General features: G+C 31.8%; 1 protein-coding gene and 1 non-coding gene across 4 annotated transcripts; one reads left to right on the plus strand and one right to left on the minus strand.

Annotated features, from left to right (window-relative positions):
- The first annotated feature begins 5587 nt into the window (after positions 1-5587).
- LOC102606851 (protein RGF1 INDUCIBLE TRANSCRIPTION FACTOR 1-like) lies at positions 5588-7712 on the plus strand. 3 transcript variants are annotated; one of them, XM_006494351.4, is made up of 4 exons: positions 5588-5926; positions 6020-6208; positions 6308-6523; positions 7031-7178. In XM_006494351.4, exons 1-4 carry the CDS (start codon positions 5924-5926, stop codon positions 7034-7036), a joined length of 414 nt encoding a protein of 137 aa, XP_006494414.1. In that variant the 5' UTR covers positions 5588-5923; the 3' UTR covers positions 7037-7178. The 3 variants fall into 3 exon arrangements, with proteins under 3 accessions (XP_006494414.1, XP_006494412.1, XP_006494413.1); XM_006494349.4 differs by having other exon boundaries at positions 5608-5926; positions 7024-7712; XM_006494350.3 differs by having other exon boundaries at positions 5610-5926; positions 6029-6208; positions 7024-7712.
- A 14830-nt stretch (positions 7713-22542) lies between these two features.
- LOC112496620 (small nucleolar RNA R71) lies at positions 22543-22649 on the minus strand. The gene has a single exon (XR_003063143.1). It is a non-coding gene; the product is annotated as a small nucleolar RNA R71 (small nucleolar RNA).
- Positions 22650-25848: the final 3199 nt, after the last annotated feature.

Below are 25848 nucleotides of genomic sequence, written 5' to 3' on the forward strand. Positions count from 1 at the left end.
TCCATTGCATCCCGTATGCTAATGCCTAATGAACTATAGTTAGATTGCCTATTGACGTGGTATGCTCACTTATGTAAGCTTAAGACACGTAAATAACCATATGGTTTGTGGTGATATTGAACACAATCTCTCTAACAACACATCCCCAAAAAACCTCACGTGAGTAGAATTTTAAGGTTGTGCTTTGGTAAATTTTTAAATTTGGGTTTTCAAATTTTGATTGGACATGCTTTGTGTTTTTCTTCTTTTTAAATTTTGGTATTAGGGTTCCGAATTTTGATTTCAACATTTGGATTTTAAAATTTGGATTTGGGTATTTATGTTTTGGTAAATTGCTGTTGGTACCTATTTTCCTTTCAAATAAAGTGAAAATTATTACTAGTATTTGCTTCAGTGTATTTCTATTTTGTAAATTTTTTAATTTTGTTTTATAATTGAAAAGTCATTTTCGTACTTTAGAATGGTCAACTCAAATCTTACTAATGTCTAGGTAGGTCTTCGAAATGTATAGTATTAAGCTGACTTTTTTTACTAACTTTTTTAAAAGATACAATTGATAGTTATTGGATAAGAATATAGAACTAATTAAATCTTAACCGTATATTACAATACATGCATGTGTAATAGAAAATTATGAAGAGTTGAGAATAGATTAGCTCAACAATGGATCATAATCCCTCTTAAACAAAATAGATCTTTGCCAAAGTGTCACGTGATAAAACCTCAAGGAATTAGGTTTTGGTACTTAGCTTTTTAATTTCTTTTTTAAATTTAATTTAATTAAAAAAAGTGCTTGCAAGTAGGGGCATCAATTTGTAATTATATCGTGCTCGTTTCGTGTCAAATTTAAGGAAACACAGTTACCACATATTTATTAATCATGTTGAAATATTAAAACATATATATGATCCTTTTATTAATTATGTTGACCTATTTAACATATTTAATACACAAAATTAAATTCATTTAAAAATAAAAAATATTTCAATATTATTCATAGAAATAGATTATAAATAAGTTAATATGACATAAATATGACGTTAATAAGTTTATAACATAATATAAATGACACAAATAATTAATTTAGTGTTTAGTATATATATTAGTTATTTTTTTCAATAATATTACTACATATTAATTAATATTCTTGTCATAAACGTGTAAACATATTAAAGTACTCTAACAAAAATATGGTGCAATTATTTATAGTGTTGTGTCATGTCAGCCAATTTATTAATTGTGTCAATATTTGTCAACATGAATACGAAAAAGTCATGTCGTGTCCATCCCGTGTAATCGTATCATAACCAATTCTAGGAAATAGGTTTTCCATTAAAAAAATTAAATTATTATATAATTTAATTTAAACAGATACAATTAGTAATTCGGGATTCTGATCGAAATTCAAGTTTTTCTGCCATCCTGACTGTGACGAAAAGCTAAGGTTGCTTTTTCTTATTTGAATGCATAACGCTTTGGTAAATTTAGAAATTTATTTCTCATATATCATAAAAGTTGGAAAGGCATACATCTTTAATGATGCATTTAGGAGTACTTTAAGGTTTTTTCTTATAAAAAAATTCACATAAAAACTTTTGTGGAATAATAATTTCTAGCATTTTTAACATAAGCATTTCTATCCTACTGTCATTTTGTGAGTTTTGGAGAGCTTTAGAATAAAAATACTCTATACTACTAAAGCAACTCACTTTTCTTTTAATTTACTAAAAAAAATTTGCGTCAAAATTTTCCTATAAAAAGTTAACGAAATCGAATCGGGAGTTGGGTTTAAATCTTGAGTTCCCTGAACTAAATAAGTGAACAATATTTTAATCAACACTTGCATATAGTCCAAAAGCATTAGAACGAAGAGGAAAATGTGTTTTATATTACAAAGGGTATGACTAAGATGCATAAATATTAATGCTATACATTAAGGAAATTTTTTTTACAGACAATAAAAAACTAATGGCCGATGCAAAGTGTAGCTGATGCATCGTCTGATCATAGCAAGACTCTTTTAATTATACTACTAGAACCAAAATGCCTAGTTGCTTTTTTAATTCTTTACTTTAGCAGATATGTTTAAACCGTTCTAATAGTTAAACCTATTTTTGTACCGAGGTATCACATGATTGGATAATATTTTTATTTTTTTGAATTCCATGATTGGATAATATTGAATCTTTCTATCTAGCCCAATTAATACACCCATTCCTTGATAATATTTTAATTGCACAATATTTTCTTGCTCGGCAAGGCTGGAAGCCACCATCAATTCAGCACAAACATTACTGGCGGCAAAACTGCAATTATATAAATGCGCACAGCTCAATATTATCGTCACTATATGAGTAAACAATGTGGCCAATTTTTTTTTTTTATTATTCAAGGACTCGGTCTCTTCTATATGTTTTAAACCAAAAAATATATTAAAGTACCGTACGAAAAAGACATACTACCCACTTTTTAGTTTAATGTCTGGAATATTTAGTCTCCTGGGACCAAGTTATATTTGAATTAAAATATATTAAATGTGAATGTAAATTTATCACATACGGTTCAGTTTGATTCAAGATATCTTCAACTCTTTCGTATCATAGCTGATTTAAGAGGAAATATTAATATAATTTTCATTTTAAAAAAAGAATCAATTACAATTACAATTATTATTATTATTAATTTTTCTAATGAATACCTAATCTCCTCCCACCTATGTGAGGGATTCAAACAAATATCTTTTTTTTTTTCAACTATATTAGAGTTGGTATAAACTTTTGTACATCTATACCCATTCTAATGTTCAGTGATTTAATTTCATATTAAGTTTTATGTAATCTAATATGTTCTGATGCCTGAGGCAGAAGATACTACTCTGATGGTTTCTTGCTGCTGTAGGTACTAAAATTAGTTTGTCTTCCGGTTTGGTCAAGAGGACTACTGCTTGGTGTAGTAATGATGGAAGGCTCCTAAAGAATGTAGGTTGATGGCAGTTGAGTGTGTGTTGATTGATGAGCCATTGAATGATGTGTGAATAGTATTAAGAGCAGGCTCCATTTTTGAGAAAAAAAGGGAGAACCCTTTACCTTTATCACTTAAGGAACAAATCTATATAAGATAGTATAGTATGAAACCTTAGACTACAAGGTAAGGATTTGATTTGAGTTAACAATGAGTTTCCTCATAAATATTGTAGAGGAGATTCTTTCCTCTTATAAAGTAGGGTTTTGTGTCCTTTTGGGAATTGTACTTTGATGCCTAACCGCCAAGCAATCTTTTTTTTTTTTTGGGACAAGCCAAGCAATCTACCTTGATGATCATGATAAGGGATTGGCGCATGTAACCCTGCAATAAATATGAAGATGGATTTTAATATTTCATGACTTCATATGACAATTTATTAGCTCGTATCATATGACATTTTATTATGGGTTAAGATCCCTTAAATTAGCTTAACCGGTGTTTTATTGTAGTTTCGATCTTACTTAAGTACATTTATGTCTTTCAAATTAGAACCCATAATATATACATAATTGCTCGAACTAATGTCTTTGGTACATTAAAAAATACGTACCCTAAACTAGTCAAACTTTTGGTTTATTGTTGATTTTTAGGCAGCAACGAATATAAAGTTTTTTGAATATATCAAATATAATAAAAAGAAAGTTCAAATTGAAGCCTACTTGAATATTACAGTCAAGTGTTGACCTTACAGCATCCCTCCAAATCATTTTAAAACCCCCTTTTCAATTATATTCTGTTTAATTACTAAAATCATCCTTTTCTTTTAATATACCCCTTTTTCAAACCATTACTCTCTATAAAACTCAGGGGTCATTTGAGATTGCTTTTAGGAGACTCAAAAGTAATTTTTAAAAGGTAAGAGTTAATTTTAGTATTTAATAATTTTTTAACTTTTGGCAAAATAACTTCATTTGACAACAGAGCTTTTCAAAATCTAATTTTAAGAATAATTTTTATACTTAATATAATTCCATATAAATCCTCATATATATTATAAAAATTTAAAATTATCCTTATTAATTAAAAAATAAAATTATTAACTTTAAATAGCTTATATTATTACCAATTATATTGAGATGATAAAATAAAAAACAAAATTAATATTATAAAATATTTATTTTCGTTATCAATAATTATATACAACAATAAAAAAATCTTATATACATATTTGTAAATATATAAATAAATTTATTCAATATTATCCAATTTAGATATTTATAGTCTTACAATAATTTAATAATAAGATTTACCAGATACATACGATTGTTTTTAAAACTTATAGTACCTTTAAAAATAAGTTTTACCAAACGTTTAATTTATTTTTTTCACAAGTGATTATTATTACAGCACAGCTAACAACAATTATTTTTAAAGGTTACAGCATTACAAAATTGATCCTCAAAACATTAACTTCCAAATAATAAAAATAATCAATATGAAAATTTAAAGCAAAGAGAAAGAAAAACAATATTAACGCTTTAAGTTTGTGCAAATCATTTGTATAGATGAGATTAAAAAAAAGAATAAGAAAAAGAAAGAGAGAGAGAGAGAAGCAAATGTGATTCAATTGGTTTGGGTTGTAAGGCAAGTAGATCGGAGCTTTATTGTTTTATTCTCGGGTTGCAGCAAATGATTTAACTGGGGCATAAACTTCAAGTTCGTTAATTATATGATGGTTTAATCACTTGGTGAAAGATGTTCCAAGTGTTGCCACATGTTATCCTTGAGTTTTATTAATACATGCAGATTATAGATTAAAGAGAGAAAAAGGTAAGTTGCATTTGTCCTCAAAAGTAATCGTATTAGAATAGAGGTTTTAAAAAGACTTTGGAGGTAGTCAATAGTCCCACTCTACAATCAAACGAACGTATCAAAGTTGAATAGAATTGAAGACCAACATAAAATTAAACTTTTAATGTCATTGAGAAGATTCAAATCCTCTATCTTAGAATTAAAAGAAAGATGTACAAGCAAATCAAACTAAAGGATTGTTAACACAAGTTGTTAATTATTTAATATTATTGATTCACTCAAGTTGTGATTAATTCATAGTAAAAATGTCATGATTAATTCATTTATTTTTAAAAAAAGAAACACTCAAATATAATGTTAGTGAATAAAATATTGAATTAAATTTATAAGTCAAAATATTTACCTCATATGATAATATTGCACTTGTTATACTTTTTTCTTTTTAACGGCATATATACTATTCTTCTTGCTTCAATCAAATAATCAATTCTTAAAGGAATGCACTTTTTTGTATGGCTTTAAAACATTAAAAAAAAAAAAGGATTCATTCAAACTTAGAAAAGATATTGTACTATATCTTATTCGGTCAAATTACTCATATTTCTAAAATTCTTGCATCACTGTTGTTACCAATTTTCCTAAATCTCGAACATCCACGGCAAGAAACCGAATGCGGCCCGCATCACAAAAGAGGGATTATGGCAAGTGGCAAATTTTTACACGTGTCACAAATTTATTAAAGGATGATTATTACGTGAAAGTTTGATAATGCGTAGGTAAATGGCCGACTCACTGCCTACGTAGAGAGACGCAAAGAAGATACCAAAAGTAGCGTAGGCGCCCAAGCCTCCCATCTCTGTCTATCAATCCGACGGCTGTGTATCAACTTCAGCCGCCACAATAAATCTGATCCGTCGAGATAGCAAGCGCATTAAGTCATTTGTTTATAAGCCTTGTCCTTTAGTCTAGCCACTGCTTTAATTTGCTGTTGTTGAATTCCAAAAGTTGCAAAGTTCATCAGTTAGTCCCCTTCTCTTCTCTCTGCATTCTGATAACCATCATATATAATTAAGTGATCAACAAATCCATCAATTTAGATTCTCTCACGTCTTCACATTACAGCAAAATCTCATTGGTTTTTTCAAAAATGGTAATTTTGGTGATCATTTTTCTTTTTCCCTTTCCACAAAATCTAAGTTATGCCATTTAATTTGCTTTCTCCTTCCATTCTTATTGAATTTAGTTTGAGCAGGAAGCATCACTGGTACCACCATGGCTAGAGCCAATGCTAAGAACAGCCTTTTTCACCGTCTGCCGGACACACGGCGACGCCGCAAGGAGCGAATGCAATATGTATTGTTTAGACTGTAATGACCATGCATTTTGCTTTTACTGCCGTTCTTCAAAACACAAGGATCATCAAGTAATTCAGGTATTACGGTTTAATGTTTATATATATCGGGTTCTATTTGTAGTGGGGTTGTTTCTTTTCATTTTTTTTTTAATTTATTTAGATCATTTAATTTTTTAGATTAGAAGATCTTCATATCATGATGTCGTGAGAGTTGGAGAGATTCAGAATATAATGGATATAAGCGGAGTTCAGACTTATGTGATAAACAGTGCTAGAGTTGTATTTCTGAATGAGAGGCCTCAACCAAGAAGTGGTAAAGGAGTTGCTCACATTTGTGAAATCTGTGGAAGAAGCCTTTTAGACCCATTTCGTTTCTGTTCTTTGGGATGTAAGGTTAGCATTTAGCAATTATCATTTCCTTTTTCTATCTTTTTGATTGTTTGCCTATTGCATGCCTCACATTGTTCTCATCGACCCATCATTCAGCATGATGATGATCATCATATGGTCACGGTTTCATCATGCATGACCCCACGTTTCTTAAACCACCATCACCATCACCATCTCCATCTCCATCTCCATCTCCATCACCATCACAACCACCCTCTCCCCGCATTAATTTATCATACGATTTACAATATTCACCAATTTCTTTACCCAAATAATGTGCATCAATGTAAATCATACTCAATTTATAATGAATTTATAATAATTATTTTAATTGAATTTATCATTACATATTTTGTTACTTCTCCCTAAAGTGTTTGTTTAAGTGATTTTCAAACAACTATTTAACTGGTTACTCGAATTTAAACTTTTAAGGACTAACTAATCAATTTAGATTTTATCGGCCACCACTTCTTAGAAATTAATATATGTGTTTTGTTACTTAGCTTGCAGGAATAAAGAGAGATGGAAACGCAAGCTTTACCTTGGAGATTAAGAATGAGGCATTTATGGAAAGAAAAGAAGGAATATCAAGACAAGTCTCCTCAAGAAAACAAGAGGAATTGCGTGAAGACTCACAACATGACATTTACCCGCCCACAACTCATAAACCTCCTTCTAGTGCAAGGAGAAGAAAAGGCGTTCCTCATAGGGCACCCTTTGGATCCTAATAAGTAATAATCAATAATTAATTACTGCCCTTAAAAACAAATAATATTTGTGTATACTTGCATTCAATCCCATCATTTCTTTCGTAAACTACTCCTTGTTTCGGGGGTCTTTGTCCTAACCAATTATAAAAGAGGGTGTAGGGTACCCTTTTGGTGGGGTGTCAAAGAAACAATAGGGTAAGATAGTTTAATCTTTTAGATTTGGGACCCATACAACAAATTCTTCAATAATGCACAATTGTTTTTTGATAGTTGCTGGTGTACATGTAATTAAGAAAAATAAAGCAAGTCATTGTGGAGTCCGATTTATTGTTTTGGTGGGTCCAACAACCACATGGGCCGATTACATAAAGAGCCAACAGCTTTTTATTGTTCAATGCGTGTACGCGGCATGTCAACTTTCTTTGATGGTTACCGAAATTGTATAGCTAATTGAATATTTTTCTGTTGTTAATTTACTTGAATGGTCTTCTTGTGAAATGTATGTAACTGTGACGAGACAATTATGAATGTGGGAGTCTATTGAGGGTACCTTCATAAAAGGGCCCAAACGAGTAGGTAGTTGATGCTGAAAGAGATTAGTGGGATGGGGATATGCAGAAAAATAAGAAAAGTAAAATGTGATGTTGCCTAAAAATCAACATGAGGCACATGCTTATTGATTGATATTGCGGTTAACTAAAAAGTAAAAATTGTTCAATTATATATTAATTTGAAACATAATTATATAGCAAGAGAATAAGAGAATCTAAATAATAGACACAATAGTTGGCGAAGAATTTTATTCAATTTTAAGTATATATATGAGAATTTTTATATACAAAATAAAAAATGAGTAAAAGTCACTTTTTATAATAATACAACCACAAAATAGTGAGTAATAAATCATACAGATAAGACAATAAACATAAATTATAGAGATAATGAGAGTTATACCAAGGTTAAAGATTGTCTATAGGAAGATGAAAAGCTTACAATTCCATATAATAAAGTTGTTGTTGATTGATATCCATTTATATGATTTATCATAATCATAACACTCTGCCTTGCATATTCATCCTACAGACAGTGTGCCTCATTAAAACATTTGCTAGCAAAGCCCCTTTAGAAAAATAACTAACGAAGGAAAAAGAACACGCCTTTCATATGTATCTGAAGGAGGCGCAAAGCTAGTACTAAGAAAATGCATAGGGATAAAACATAGTGACGGAGTAAAGGAAAAAGAGCAAAATAGATGTGGTCTTCCGGATCAGTAACTCTCCTTAATAAGAACTCTCCCCCTCAAAGTGATAAGGGTGATTAAATAATCAATTATATTTTGTTGTAACTAATATTACTTTGATGAAATATTTTGTGGGATCGACATTGTCTTTTAAAAGCTTGAATATATAAAGAAATTAAAGAATTTTGTCATGTATATATCTTTATAATTGTTTTGATCTTTTATAATAAATGCAAATTTTTACTTCCGCAACAAGAAGAGTGTGATATACCTTTCACACTAATTTAGCATTTCCAAATTTAAGATGAAAAATATTTAATTCGCAATTATGCAAATTTTAAAATTTGCCTATGCCCATATAAGCACAAGTCGTAAAGAAATATAAATTATATGCTTAAAGTAGAATATTCTTATCTTCCACTTTTGAATATGAAATATATCTCATAAATCTACAATATTAATTATTACATCATCATTTTACTTGATAAACTTCAATCCATAAATTAAAAGAAATTATTTCATTTTAAGATTTTTTATCTTGAATTTTATTCTTCAAATAAATAAATTCACAAGTTCTTTTGAGTCTTTTTTTACATTGAAATTATCAATATATTTTGCAATTTTTTTTATTTTTAAAAAAATCATAGAGCAAAGAGGATAACGACATATCCTAAATAAAATAAATTTTAACTAGAGAGATTATATTTTATAAGTCTAAATTGTTGTTGATGGTAAATAGCCTAGAAAAGTGAGTTTTCTATTTAATAAAATCAGTAGAAACTAATTTTTTTTCTTGATTATGTATACATGCATAGAGTTAGTTCTACTAAAGATCTAAAGAAGATCATTGCAATCTTTTCCAGCACTATTGTTGGTATCTAGAGAATATGGTTGTAATCTTGTCTGCTATCCTCATTGGTCACCCTCACACGTGTGGGCATGTAGTTAACCCATAATTCTCATGTTGAAGATAGAAATCCTAAAATATTTTCTTTTCTTTTACAAAGAAAAATCTACACATCTTAATTTTCTCTCCTTTATATAAGCACTTATTAGAGTTAGAGTTTGATCAAGAATTGAGGTAATAGAGGGACTATAGATGAGATTTCTAGCTTCAACTTAATAGTTAAGGCCCAGTTATCTCATGGCATATTAAAACTACTAAGTTAACCTTAGGCTATTCTACTAAAAGCCCAAGATGACACTCTAGTGACTTATGTAATAAAGAAAAGCACAATTAATTAAAACTCAATTTTAATTAATATTAGACCCAGTCTTAGACCAATAATAACTACTTAGTCGACCCTTTATTTTATGGTCGTAGTTAAAGGTAGGCTCATGATAAATGTGATACCTCTATAATTACATATTTAACCCTAAGTTACTATTTATTCTAATTATCATTTTTAGGGCCAGTTTGGGATTGTAGTGACTGATGAAATAAGATATTTTTACTATATAGATGAAATAAGTAGTTGATTAAAAAGTGGCTTAGTGTTTGGTAAGTTATACTATCACAATTATTGTGAGTTTGAAAAGCAGGGTATATGCATTTGATAAATTTTATTACGAAAGTGTTGTTTTCTTACATAGTGATCAAATCAGAAATAATTTAGAAATGCCTTTTATATTTTTAGAGTATGTTTAATAAATTGTGTAGGCATGCCTTCTTTCGATTTAAAAAACAAAAAATTAGATAAATTAAAAAAAAATCAATAAAATCAAATCAAATGATCTTTATAATCTATTACTTAAAATATGATAAAAATTCATACTAATATATAATGCAAAAGAAATAAAAAGTAATATACATTATATTCACATTAAACTTGGTACAATAACAATCTTAAAATTTTCCAATTCTTATGAACACTACTAAAAAACTGCGTTTTTAATAATAAAAATTTTATGACATATATCGTCGTGTCATGAAATTATCATGAAAACATGATACTTTCGTGACATATGATGCTTCTATCATATTTGATGATAGATTCATGGCTAATAACATACAATATGAAGTGACGATAGCTACATGTCATGTAATATTGTCTTGTTTTTTAAATAGATTTAATCGCAAAAAGACCACTCTTAAACACCAACGTTTTAGATTTTATTTTATTAAAATATAATTTATTTTAAAATTACTAATAACACATGAAACAATGTCATTTATTGATACTCTCATGACGTTAATATTTAATTTATTTTTAAAAATTAAAAAGTACAAAAATGATGTCGTTTTGTTTTTGTAAATAAATAGATTCCGTACACTTTTCAGAACTGATGAACGAATTGAACCCCAAGCTCTGCTCCCTGGCAACCAACTATTGCTCCTTTGCTCTTCTATAATTGTTGAATGAATTGAACCCTAACCCTAAGCCTCACTATAATCACTCACACTCTACATTACAAATCAGCTTAAGCCTTACAAAATTTCTTAATTTAAGTGCTTATAGGGACAAATAATGGAAACTCTAAGCCAACAAACTCAATAGCCATCAGTCAACAATCAATGCAAGCTACCAATCACTCAACATACGCTAGTTCTTCACTTAATGGCCATCACTCAAGCGCTGCCATTTCCTGTTCATTGCTTGCTTTATCTAAATTAAAAAATCAAAATCGCTTGGAAGATGTTGGGCTGGGAGAGCGTGAGGAGCAAAGATGATGATAAATTTGAGGTAGATTTGGAAGGCGGAGATGGGGAGAGGCTTTACCCCAATCTCTGCTAAGGTGAGAATTAGCTACGATGGGGTTTCATTTGCAAAGTTTACGGAATCTTGACGGCACATATCGTTTTGACCACTTTGTTCTCTTGTTCTTTACTTTCCCTTCAATGATCTTTTTGGGGGCAATTATGGCATTTTACTCTTCCTCCACATTAACCCATTCATTTATACATTTCATTTCGTCTAATTCATTATATGAATTGGTTATCTTGGTAATTTTGTTAATTTGATATTTTGCTGAATTTATGTTTGCTTAGACTGAAATTAGGTAGGTATATACTTGGGAATGTTGTTAATTGATGATTAGGGTTAAGGATTTCTTTTGTTACTTTGTGTTGTCCTTATTGATTCTTGGTGCTGAGTTTGCTTGGTTAGGATTTTGATGGAATTGGTCAAGTCACACTTGAATCTTACGTACATGTTAACTTGAATATGATTTGTTGCCTTCACATTATATGTGCTTTTTCATTCTGATAAGTCAACGAGATTATGTTAAAAGGAGTCTTAAAGTTTTGGTGAATACATGATAAGTTGCATTGCATCTGAGATCTTGATTAAGACAATTTGTTGGTTCGAGTATTTGTACATTATTGGCTTGCATTTGTGCATGCTTTACAAGGATTTGAAGACCTTAAACCCCAAGCTTCACATCTTGATTCGTCAGTGCATTGAGGTTAAGCCCCAATTATGGGCTAGAAATGGTATATCTACTCTTTCTGCTCTATTTTTTTAAGTCAATTTTTGTACTCTACTTCATTGTACATTTATATTTAAAAGTCTTTTTGAAATTTGGGTGTGATTTTGTAAGATTTCTAAATGGAAGATTAAACAAAAGTCCAATTTCATGTTGTAATAATTCTTTTTTTCCCACATTTTTCCTCTTTCTTTATAGTCCAACTTTGGTTTTAGTGCTATGCTTGGTGCAATTTATGGTTTCAATATAGGGATTCGGTTTTGTTAAACGATTAAAATGGCTTTGTTCTATAATGGGGGTAAGTTTCTGTCACTTCCTGATTTCAATTTGGAGTTCTTTCGAAATATATTTCCTTCCCTTACATCATTTAGCTTTTAGTTGCATCTTCATGGCTTTCTCCAACTGGGTTCTTTGTTGGTAGATTCCTTCATTTCTAGGGTTGGCAAAAGTCCAGGTTTGGGGCTGCTCGGGACTGGCCCAGATGACACACATAGCTGCTCGGACCTGGACAGTGCCCGAATTTTTCCTATGCGGGCTGGGCATATGCCCGGCACTATCCGGGCACGGGCTTTTTCCTGGGTTTTCTCTGCCCGCATTTTCAAAGCACTGGGCGGAGGTATCCCTCATGCTTTAACTTCAAGCATACATAAAAGTTTACTTTTAACTAACAAACCGGTAACATTGTCCAAAACCAAAACAATTGTTTCAAGTCTTTACTTTTATAAAATCCAAAATGAGCAAAGAAGGCCTATGAAATGTGTTGTTACAACCATGTATCCATTTTTCTGGTTACTTGTTGTCCATAAATCCGTAGTAATAGCCACTCTACCATGATTTTTCTCCAATAAATGAAAAGTCTTAACCTTCTCAATATGATACAGTTTCAAAATCTCATTCTTCAAAGTATTTCTACTCATTGGCTTAACCACGGAGTTGGCATGTGCCATCATTTCTCTAAAGCCTTTATATTCCACAAATCTAAGTGGAAGCTCATGCATTACCACCATTCTTGCAATCAAACTCCGCAAAACATTTGGATCGAAACTGTCGAAGCCAATGTCACAACTCCCATCCTTTTTTTTTAGCATTTTGAGACTTCCTTGAAGGTGCTTCCTCCATTTTCGGTTGATTCTTAGAAAAATAAGATTTCACGTGTCTGTTCAAGCTCGTGGTCCTTAATGTGTATTTGGCTTCTAAAATTTCATTACAGTGTATGCACTTTGCCTTTTGTTCTCCAGTAATAGTTACTTTTGTAGATCTCAAGTGTTATAGACTTTCTTTCCCTTCTTATCTTTAACAGTTAACAATGAAATTTCCTCAACCCATTATCATTGCTATCTTCAACATTAAGGGATAAATTTGGAGCGTTTGATGAATTAATTTCTATATTGTTTGACTGTGACATCGTACTGCTGTTTATTATAGAAAAAATTATAAATAATTATAAATAATCATAGAAATTGCATAGTTATAATATTATGTAACAAAATTAACTTAAAAGCAACCTAAATGCTAAAATTAGCTCCTATTAATAAAAAAATATCATACAAATTACATAATTATGAATGTTATACAACAAATTAAGTTAAAGCAACCTAAATCTAAATTCAATTCCTATTAATAAAAAATAATCATAAAAATTACATAATTACAAATATTATGTAACAAATTAACTTAAAAGCAACCTAAACACTAAATTCAACTTCTATTAATAAAAAAATTATCATTATATCATACAAATTACATAATTATAAATATTAAGTAATTGATTTAAACTGTTAAAGCAACTTAAAATCTAAATTCAGCTCCCATTAATTAAAAATAATCATACAACCATAGCATCCAAGAAAAACATTAAGCATATATATATAACACCTAACAATAATAATGTCAATTACTCAATTTCATCATTTTGTTTTGAAAAAACAGCCAAAAAAAAGATAATAACTCGTAGGTCGTGGTTGTGATGGCGAAGTTGCAGCTGATAAGGTGACAAAACAATGGAGTGAGACCAACTATGATGGCTGACGCTGTCGTGCGGTGGTTGCCGCTGAGAAGATGACCAAACGGTGGAGAGCTCTGTGACAGCTGTGTTTTGCGCGAAATGAAAAGAATTGACCGAGGGAGGTAAGAGGTTCGTAGAGGGCTAGAGGTACGGTCAACACTTCATCGGTGCCGGTGGGTGGTGGTTGCTGGTGGAGAGACGGAGGGAGGCGCCAACTGCCAAGGTTAAGAGATTTCAGTTTGTGTGTTGCGTTCAATCGCGAGTCGTGATTTAGGGTTGGGTTTTGGGGCAATTGGGCAAAGCAAAATGTTTTTTCGCTATTATATTTTCCTTTTTTTTACTTAATAAAAAATCAGGCACGGGTCCGGGTTCCGAGTTCTTGGTGCTGTGACCGGACTCGAGCCCAGAAGCAGCCGGGCATTGAAAATCAATGCCCGGATCCGCTTTTTCCATACATCCGGTCCGGGTTTTACCCGGACCGTATACGCCGGGTCTGGGCCGGATCCGGTCTAGGTGGGTTTTTTGCCACCTCTATTCATTTCTAATGTTTTCAAATGCTAGATTTGGAGGTATGAATGGTGCTTCATTGTTATTTTAGCTTTTCTATGGGATGTATAATACTGTATTATAGTTCTTTGTATAACTGATGCAAAATAGTTCTTTAACTCCTTATTTTTGGCTGGTATTACTAGTTGATGTAGAACAAGAAATATGAGATAAATGGGAATAGAAAAGAAAGAAACATGACCAAAATAAAAATCAACTCAAGTAAGTGTATCTCTTACTTAACTGAATAAGTGTATCTCCTACTTAAAGAATATTATAATTTTACTTTGATTCCTTGGAATTATGGAATCTTATAATATTCTTTAAAAAAGGCTCATAAGCTTATTAAGTATATATTGAGTCATCTAAGTTGAATAATCTTTTGGGTTGAATATGTTTCTTATTCCATATGTTTCAGTCTCTTAATAGTTGAATTAGCAATGAAAATTTGAAAATGGAAAAATTCACCCTACTGCACTTGTTTTGGGTGCTTATCAGAGATAAGAATTTCACTTTTTACACTTTATTGTCTAGTGTTAATTTTAATATATATGAACCTGTTATAGCTTTGTGCTCTCGAAGATTTTTAAGTGCTACTTGGCTTAAATGTAAGAAAATTCAGATCTTATTATTCTCTTTAGTGTATAATGTTCATGGGATTTCATTAGAGATGGTTGAAACTATTCATTGCATTACCTTTTATGATGGTGGGCCATGGATTTTCTAGTGTAAAGAATGCTTGCATTATCTTTTAGGAATATCATCCACAATAACAGGGGAGTAACAAAAAGTACAAATTGAAAATTTGACCTTTTCTTAAATTTTTTTTCCATATTCAGGTTAAATACTTACATTATCTTTTTATCTTCTTTTCAATGTTGGTCTGGACAATCGAATATTACTTGAGCTAATGTGTAATCTCTTTTATATGCATTTTTCTTCCCAAAATTGACAATAGTGAAATGCTTGCACTCAAAGACTGCTTCACAAGGATCAAAATTGCTTTAGTTGATCTTGCAGCAGCTATAATCGAAACAAAAGTATGCCAATGCGACGTGAAGTTTAATGGTTGCTTGGTCAATGTTGAAGACTCGAAAATTCATTTGAAAGTGGGAAAATTTTTTGAAATTGATTTTATTGTTTATTTTTCATGGGAGAATGTATACCAAATTGGAAAAATGTTTGTTTAGTTGAATTGTTTGGTTGTAATGAATGAATTATGGATACTAATTTCGATGTCAATTATTTGGATTTTTTTAATTTATAATTTTTTAGAATTTGTTGATATATTACTATTGGAATGAGAATGTGTGTGTGTGTGTGTAAAATTTCTGAAAAAATATTTTTAAAAATTTAAAATAATTGCACTAAGTTAAATAATTTAATATTTATTTAAATATTCAATTTTATATGATATATATTAGTCATGCATGCATAATATTATGATAGACATTTGTCATATGTGCATGATAATTTCATAACAGATAATATATCATAAAATTTATAACATATAAAAATCATCATCTAAAATTTCTTGCCATAGGCTTCAATGATGGTTGGGCAACCGTCATGTAATAGGGTGCATGATGGTCAAAAACCGTCATTAATACTAATACTCTTCTTAAGTATCATTGTCTCTTTCTATTCCTTCATTAAAGATTGAATTAGAACAATTTTCAATGTTGTCAAAATGAAGATCACGTTGTTCATGCCTCCTTATATAATTGTGCAATGCCATGGTTGCAATGACATAATTGTTATTAGTATAATCTAATTGTGGCAGTAATATGATATCTAATGGTTTATATATTTGAATTTTTGAAAAAATTAGACATAATTGTCTTTCTATTAAAATATTAAGGTTATAATAAAAACTTTAGAAAGACGTAGTTGCTTATTTAATAAGATGCTTAAAAACTACCTGTTATTTGCTCCTAAAAACTACTATCAAAGTGGAGAAAATTATAAAATAAGCAGCTTTTACAAAACTTACCAAATAGTATTTTTGTCAAAAGTTATAAAATAAGCAGCTTATTAAATTTCAACTTCAATCCTAAACGAAGCCTTAATGTGTGTGTGTGTGTGTGTGTGTAGCCCTGCTCTAGTGAAGATGTTAGTAAAATACAAAAGAATACATATTTCAATACATTAAAGGCTGTATTTTTTTGGACGTTAGTGACATCCTCATTTTAACAAAATGAGAATGCCTCACTAAAGAATTATTATTATTAACTTTTCTACTTTAAGTCTCCACTTCAATGATTAACTGCTCAACCATAAAAGTAGAAAAACTACAGCTTTGTCAAGCAAAATCCAAATTTCATTAATAGTTGTGAATGATATTGTATTTATAAAGACCTTGTGATTTATATCTTCTACTACTGACATCATATGCCTAGTACATAAATCACATACTTCATAAATAAGAGTTGATTATGCATGCTTAAAATAAAAGGATAAACAAATTTTATTAAATTCAGAAATTGTTATTTCATCCATGGTTATGCTTATAGCTTTATCATGAATATACAAGCTGCAAGCTATTAATTTAGTATTTCAAATACTTGCTTCTGGCATTTTCTTCTAAGCTTATGGTTGTTTGTGAGGGGATGGAGCATGCTGCTCAGCTTGGTTACTCTATGCTTAAGGTAAAGTCCGACTCATCCATGGTCATTTCTTAGATTCACTCTCGGGGTCCTATACGCTAAGATTATGCTTATTCGTTACGTTGGGTTTGCGCTTTGGCATCTTCATCTACTATTTTGGTTGGGCATGTGCTTCGCGAGGCTACGCTGCTGCTAATTTTCTAACCAATTGGGCTAGCACTCATCGAGTTAGTCAGTGTTTCTTCTGTTCTTAGATCTTCTTGCCGACTTATCTGGTATTCTCTATTTGGACGTATAGGCTGTTCCTCACATTAGATGCTAGCATTGATGGCTTTCTTTTTAATCCTTTTGATGATCTTATTCTTCTCTTTTACTCTTGTGTAGTTCTTTTTACTTTAGGAGGTTTTGGTTTATACTTCCTCTTTATGTATTTGCTTTATTACTGATTTATATTATAGGTAGTGATTCCCCCTAACCCCTACCTTTTGGTGGTTTAGGGGAAAAAAAGTACATATATTCTACTATGTTAATTTTAACATCTTTGTGTGTTTAGACTACAGTTCCAATTCACATTTTGTCAATAAATTTAGGACTTCAAGTGTATGGACCAGAAGGCCAAACTTCTTCAAATTTTTCTAATCAATTTTGTGTGTATTCTAGTGTAAGGACTATAAGTCCAAATATTTTTACTTTGGCCAATCATATAATGCAATATTATTTGTACGATTCAAGATCTTGAAAATTTTATCTTAATATATAACATCAATATAAATATATTATTGGCAACAATCTTATGCTAATTCTTTATTAGCACCAAAATATCAACATATACTAATATTTTTATTTTTTGAATAATGTGCCCAATAATACTATTAGTCTAATGTGCTCAAGGGCTAAAGATCTCTCTTTGTTAATTTGCATGTGTGTCTTTATAGGATATTTGAATCTCTTTATCTCTCGTTACATTCCTCTTCAAAGGTACTTGGGATTCAATTAGTTGCGATACACATGCATTTTCAAAGGCAATATTAGAAAATTTAATTATAAATCAAATATTTTGCTGTACATGCAAACATGGTCTCTTTGGGAGCACCAAATTATTTAAATACTTTTCATATCATCTTTCCGAGAATTAAATTATTTGCAACAATTGATCAATCACACGCTTCAAGTGTTTCTATATATATATTTATATCACTATTTCATCCTTCAAAGACATTAATCTATAACAAGGTATTAGCTATTACTTTTTGTATATTTGTCTAACAATTACTTGACAATTCATTCGACAATAATTCTTTGAACCTTAGGTTCAAAATAGTTTACATAAAAATTAAGATGAAATAATGCAATATATATCATTATTATAAAATTGTGCCCTCCGTAATACAGCTTTCAAGCTCCTCATGGTAAGTAGACTTTATTTAAGTTAAGAATTCACAAAATATGTCATTATATAACCAACTATTTGTTCATCATGTGTGTAGAGACTTTGTCCAATCTCCTCATACAAGTTCAAAGCGAGAGACTAATCATGGGCTGAAATTTGGCCACAACATTACCATTTCTGACCTATTGTTTGCTGATTGTTATACTGTGGCTTCAGAGAAGACTTTTAACATTGAAAAATCGTCAATATTCTTTAGTGGCAATGTGAAAGATAATTAAATTTGAGCCATCGGGAACTTACTCAAGCTCAATATTGTTTTAAAACATGAGAAGTATTTGGGGCTCCATTCTATGATTGGAAGAAAAAGGAAATATTTTTTTAATGAAATCAAGCTTAAGGATCTAAGCAAGATTTCAAATTGGGAGCATAAATGTTTCTTTACCGGGGGTAAAAAGGCACTTACCAAGCAGTAGCACACATTGTGCTAAGCTATGCTATGAGTGTGTTTGAAATTATTGTGGACACTTGTAATGACATCCACAAAGCCATTGCAAGATACTAGTGAGGAAGTAAGTAGGATAAACGAAGTAGCCATCAGGCCACTTGGTACAAGATAGAGATGGCAAAATCCCGGGCCGGGTCCGGGTATTGCCATGACCGGACCCTGCCCGGATGCAACCGGTCCGGGTTTGGGTCTGGGCCGGGTTTTAATCCGGGTACCCGAATTTTATTTTTTAATATTTTATGTGTATATATTTTTTATTTTTTGGTAATTTTATAAGTTTTAAATTTATTTCAATAAAATTTGACATGAAAATATAAACTTTAAGTGTTTAAAACTTTATATATGTATAATAAATGAGTCAAATAAATATAAAATATTTAAAATAATATATATTTTATAATTTTTTTTAATAAAATCCGGGTTCCGGGTTTATCAAGTGATGCCCAAGACCGACCCGGCTTCATACCCGGGCTGGGTAATACCCGGCCCGCAACGCCCGGGTACGGTCCGGGTCCGGACCGGGCAGGTATTTTTGCCACTTCTAGTACAAGATGAGTTAAGCTTAAAGCCATGGTGGATTGGGATTTAAGGACTTCTCTAATTTCAATAAGCTTTAGTGGTAAAGCAAAGGTCGAGAATCATCTAAAATCCTGATTCACTTGTAGCAAAAGTATTACAACCCAAAATACTTTAAGCAAGTAAGATTTATAGAAGCAACATTAGGTTTTAATCCTTTTTTTTTAATTTAGAGGAGTATTTTGTGGGTGGAGAGGTTATTTTCAAAGGCTACAGATGGCGAATTGGTGGTGATGAATAGGTGATGGTTTATAAAGATAATTAGATCCCTAGACCAATTACCTTTAAACAAAACATAGTGTTAGTGCTAGAACCTTTCTAGTGCACTTGTTTCTTACTTTCCAAATAATCCAACAAGTTATACCCATCCATTCAAACTCTTTTCTGCTCATTTTCTTTACTAACTCTTGAAAGACAGTAAGCATTTCTGTTCACTATCACTTTTTCACACTCTTATAACAATCAATGGAGATTGATTTGGGCTCTCAACCATTCATAAAAAATCAAGATTTTTTTTACAAAGAGTTGCTCAAAATATGTGGCCAAAAACTGTAAACTTGCGGGGGAAAAAAGTGCTACATGGTCCTTGTCAAATTTGTGGTAAAAAGTTTAAGAATACTTTTCACACTCTGGTCGAATGTAAGGCAGCCTAGAAAACTTAAAGACTTATCAATTTTGTAGAGGGATTTAAAGGGTTGGCAAGTGATAACTCTATGAAATGAGAGCTATCATGATACGTTTAGACTTAAATCATTATTACTTATAGAGCAAATTTGTGGTAAACTTAAAGACTTATCAATTTTGTAGAGGGATTTAAAGGATTGGCAAGTGATAACTCTATGAAATGAGAGCTATCATGATACTTTTAGACTTAAATCATTATTACTTATAGAGCAAATGACATGTTTTTACTGCATGTTAGTTTTATTTTGCATGAATATCCATTTTAATTTATTTTTAATAAATTGTGTTGTTTTAAAATAATTTTGTGTGCTTAGATTGTGTGCATAATTGTAGGTGATTAGAAGCTTAAATTTCAAGGAATGAATGTTGTTGCAATAGACCTGCAAAAGATGGAAAAGAACTTGGCTACAAAAGAATTAAAACAAATTTGAAATAGTGCAGTTGATGTAGTCGTTACTGTAGCAATCCTGGAACAACAACAAAGAAGATTTCGCACGAGATACTTAGAAGATTGCGAGCTGGAGTTTCCTAATCTGGAAGATCGACGGCCTAAGCTTCTGTTTACCCTAATTTTCATCTATAAAAAAAGCACACACGCAAAGGAAAGAGGAGGCTGTCACCCAAGAACGAAAAATAAAAAAGAAACAAGAGCAAAACAGAATTCAAGGGCAAGATTTAAGGAGGCATCAAAGGAGAATTTGCAGAAATCAATCGGAACTCAGTCCTTCTTATTCTTCTTTTGTTTTTTTGTTTACTTTTTAATCATGATAATGTATTTGATGGCTGAAACTTTACTCTTTATTTTTCTTTTGCAAACCATGAGCTAAATTTATTTGTGGTTGAGTGATAAACAATCTTGATGGTTTATTGACTGAATTTATGTGTTGGTGCATGTTTGCTATAGCATTTTATTTTCATAGTATTTATTTTTATTCATTATTTCGGCCGATCACCCATTTAGTGATACTAGCTAAGAAAGAACCACAAAAGGGCCTATCTTAGTGGAACATATCAGAGTAATACTTGGTTTTAGGATGAGTTTCCTAAATTGAGTTCAACTCGATTCCAAAAAGGTCATGTTTAATCTAAAATTAGTGATGAACTAGATATAGGGATTCACCTTGTAGGGTAAATAGAACCTAAGCGTGTAATGCTATATCTTATGTTGGCGTAACGACTGATCACTGTTATGTTGCATATAGATATAAGATATCCAACATGCGACAGCTGATGATACATAAGGATTTTACCCAGTGTTGTAGCAGATGTTGTAGCAACCGAGCCAAACATTTGAAAAATAGTCAAAACAATTAAATGAGTTTAATCACTCAACTACTCCATTCCTATTAGTTTTATCCTTGTGTGTGACGTGAGAATTTATTTATTTGCATTTTTCTTTATTGCATTTTATTTCAATTAATTTATTAATTTTATTACCTATTTTATTTTTAATTAAAGCAAAACTGTATTGTTAAGATTGCTGTAGAAAATCTAATGACATCAATTCATGTGGAGACGATCTTGAATACTCATCATGATATTACTTGTTGTGTATACTTGTACATTGACACCCATAGCATTTGAATTTAATTACAATAAGTTTTTGGCACCATTGCAAGGGATTGATTGTTCATTTTGATTTGTGAAATTAGTTTTAATGATGCTAATTTTTAATTTGATTTTGATTTTTTGTTTTGTTGACATAGGTGATCTAGCATCCCTTGCATTAGTAAATATAAATATGTTGAATTTCAGTTTGATCCAGAAGTTAAAAGAACTGCAAGGAGATTGAGAAGAGAGCATCGGGAATTATAAGCTGCTGTAGCAATCGATGATTTGCAAGGTATTAGAAACTTGAACCCTGAAAGGGAGATACAACCAGTCAATGTACATGAAGGACTAAATGGACAACATGTTCAAAGGCAACCAGGGAACAACAACATTATTCACATGGCGGATGATAGAGATAGAGTCATTCGAGACTATGTAGTGTTGACTTCTCAAGCCATACATCCGGGAATAGTTAGACCTGACGTTCAAGTTGACAATTTTGAGTTCAAACTAGTGATGTTTCAGATGCTGCAAATAGTGGGGCAATTTAATGGACTGCCATCAGAAGATCTCCATCTAAATCTTAAGTTATTTTTGGAAGTGAGTGATGCTTTTAAGATTGCTAGAGCATCGCATGAAGTATTAAGACTCAAACTTTTCTTGTTTTCTATGAGAGATCGAGCAAGAGTATGGTTGAATTCTTTACCACTTGACTCCATCACTACATGGAATGACTTGGCTAACAAATTTTTTATGAAATACTTCCCGCCAATCAAGAATACAAAATTGAGGAATGAGATCACATCTTTCCATCAACTTGAAGATGAGAGCTTGTATGATGTATGAAAAAGATTTAAGGAGTTACTCAGAAGATGTCCTCATCATGGTATTTCTTGCTGCATACAGTTGGAAACATTCTACAATGGTCTCAACCCAAGCACTAGATTGATAGTGGATGCTTCAGCAAATGGGGCCTTGTTATCTAAGTCTTACAATGAGGCTTATGAAATTTTGGAGAGGATAGTTAACAATAACTATCAATGGTCATCAACCAGAAAAGCTGCAGTAAGAGGAACAATAAGAGTCCATAACGTAGATGCCTTGACAACATTGTCAGCCCAAGTAACCTCATTAAAAATATGGTGAAAGCTATGATCACTGCTCCGACAATTGTCAACCAAGTTGCTGAAGTGTCATGTGTTTATTGTGAAGAGAGGCACTTATTTGACAATTGCCCTAGAAATCTAACCTCAATCAACTATGTGGGCAGCTTTAATAGACAGAACCAGGACAATTCATATTCAAACACTTACAACCCTGGATGGAGACAACACCCGAACTTTTCATGGAGTTATCAGAACCAACCTGCTGTAGTACCCAGTAAACAAAACAAACATGCTCAACCACTTGTATTTTATCAACAAAATCAATGGCAAACAAGCATTAACAATGATAAAATCAACTCCCTTGAAGCTTTGATTAAGGATTATATTGTGACGAATGAAGCGGTTGTCCAAAGTCATACTGTATCTTTGAGAAACTTGGAAAATTAAATTGGACAACTTGCTATAGCATTAAGCAACAGACCTTGGAGCAATTTACCCAGCAATATAAAGGACCCAATAAGAGAAGTGAAAAAGCACTGCAAAGTGATTAACTTGAGATTTGGAAATGATGTTCATAGTCTAGTTGGTGTACAAAAAAAAAAAGAGTTGAGTCTACTTCAATCTAGAGAGAAACTCGAATTCAAGAAAAGCCACAATCCTCCACTTCACAACACACTGGTAAGAACAGCCAAGCTACAACATCTGTAAAAAATGATGATCCAACACCTGTGGATAACAATGCTGCATCACCAACCCAGAACATGGCGAAAGAGAAGCAGTATGCACAACCTACTACAGCACAACAGTTTAGACACCCACCACAATTTCCTCAAAGGTTCCAAACACAGCAACAAGATAAGCAGTTCAGCAAAATATTGGGAGTGCTGAAATAACTACATATCAATATCCCTTTTGTGGAAGCTCTAGAGCAAATGCCAAATTATGGTAAATTTTTTAAGGATATTTTGACAATGAAAAGAAGACTTGGAGAATTTTGAACAATTTCTCTAACACAAGAGTGCAGCCGAATGCTTTAGGGTAAGATACCGCAGAAGATGAAGGATCTAGAAAGCTTCACAATCCCATACTCCATAAGCACTAAATACAGTGGTAAAGCACTCTATGATCTGGGGGTTAGCATCAATCTCATGCCTTTATCAGTGTTTAAGCAATTGGGAGTTAGTGAATGCAAACCAATAACAATGACTCTACAACTTGCCGACAGATCTCATGCCTATCCATAAGGGAAGATTGAAGATGCGTTGGTGAAGGTGGATACATTTATTTTTTTGAAGGATTTCATTGTGCTAGACTTTGAGGCAGATAAAGAAGTGCCAATCATTCTAGGAAGACCTTTCTTAGCCACAGAAAGACTCTCATTGATGTGCAAAAATGAGAGTTTACTATACAGGTCAATCATCAATAAGTCACATTTAATGTTCTAGATGCTATAAAGAGTCTTGATAAGGTTGAAAATTGTAATTTTATCAGTGTTATAGACTTTGTTGTAGCAGATAGATTAAACAGTTGCTGCAGTAAGGAGGAAATCAATGTTGTAACATTTGAAGAACTTGATGATGAAGATCGTGAAGCAGCTAACATAGCATGGTTAGGGGAGAAACAACCTGTAAGAAATGACAAACATTTTGAATCTTTAGACCTCTTAAACAGATCAAGAGAAGAGTTTCGTTGATGTATTAAGGAGATACAAGAAGGCGATTGGATGAGGGACCCCACATAAGCAAGAAAGGATGGTCAAGCTAAAGGACCTAAAATCAAGCGCTAATTGGGAAGCAACCCAATAAGTAGGGAAGTTATTTTAGATTTTTCTTTCAACAATAAGTCTAATTTTGTATATTTTTCATTCACAATTTTTGTCATTTTGAATTTATTATTTAATTTCTTTTATTCCTTTTTTATTTTCTTGCAGCACAAAAAAAAGGCTAAGAAACTAACATGAGTTGTTGCAGCATTACATACAACAAAAAAGTTGGGCAATGGTTCTCATACATCAGGACAATTTATCACATCATCAAAATTGATTGCTGCAGCAGTGATTTTTTTACCGTTGCAGTGATAAAGCCGTGGAAATTTTTTTTTTTTTTACCGTTGGGAGTTTTGTCAGGATGAAGTCAGCAGATCAGAGTTATAGATAAGGAAGGATTGTGCAGTCCCTTAATTACCGTAATAATTATCATTTCCTTTTAAGAGGTGAGAAGCAGTCTCCAAGACATAAATGCTGTTATTACTGCTGAGGAGCCTGCTGTAACAAAATCTGCTCCAATTGCAACCCAACAAACTCCAACAACATCTCTCTCCTAAACTCCCAAGGTATCCAACAAATGAAAAGGGGCACTAACCTCTAGAGATACTGCAGCACCAGAAGAACCAGAGCACAAGCGAACAAGACCAACTCAGCCCAAAGCTACTAAACTTGCTGGAACACCACCAATCAGTCCACTCTGAGCAAGAAAAAGAAGTCGTTAGTTGTCATACCACAAGGTTCACCCAAGGAACACCTGAGGAGTGCAACTAAAAAGAAGTGAACCTTTTACAACAACTGCTGCAGCAAGACATCCAACACCAGGGGAGTATCTCCTGCCAGCCTATTTTTAATTTTCTTCAACATCTGAAACTTTTCTTTTATTTATTTGTTTTTGATTGATCAAGTTGCATTTCTTACTTGTTAATGCATGCATGTTTGTTTTGGTTTTAATTTGTGTGCTTGTGAGGACACAGCACCTCTGAAGTTGGGGGGGGGGGGTTGTGTTATTATGTATTGTGTTTGTGAGTGCTTGTGTTTGTGTTGTGTATTATGTGAAGCTCTATTATCTACTATTTGTGTATGGATTTGAAAACCTAATGAAGATAAATTGAGTGTCATTCAGTAATTGGGAATGCCAATTAAGGATAGTTATAGATGAAGGTTGAAATTATGTCCTAACACTTAGCCTTTGGTTGAGTTTCATGAGTATGTTGTAGT

The sequence above is a fragment of the Citrus sinensis genome, chromosome 6 (assembly GCF_022201045.2).
Source record: "Citrus sinensis cultivar Valencia sweet orange chromosome 6, DVS_A1.0, whole genome shotgun sequence".
Taxonomy (NCBI): Eukaryota; Viridiplantae; Streptophyta; class Magnoliopsida; order Sapindales; family Rutaceae; genus Citrus; species Citrus sinensis.

Bases quoted from the DNA above. Each gene is read 5' to 3' on its own strand.
- LOC102606851 (XM_006494349.4), top strand. The intron at 6,209-6,307 runs GTATTACGGTTT...TTAATTTTTTAG, and splicing joins AGGATCATCAAGTAATTCAG to ATTAGAAGATCTTCATATCA. The intron at 6,524-7,023 runs GTTAGCATTTAG...TTTGTTACTTAG, and splicing joins TCTGTTCTTTGGGATGTAAG to CTTGCAGGAATAAAGAGAGA.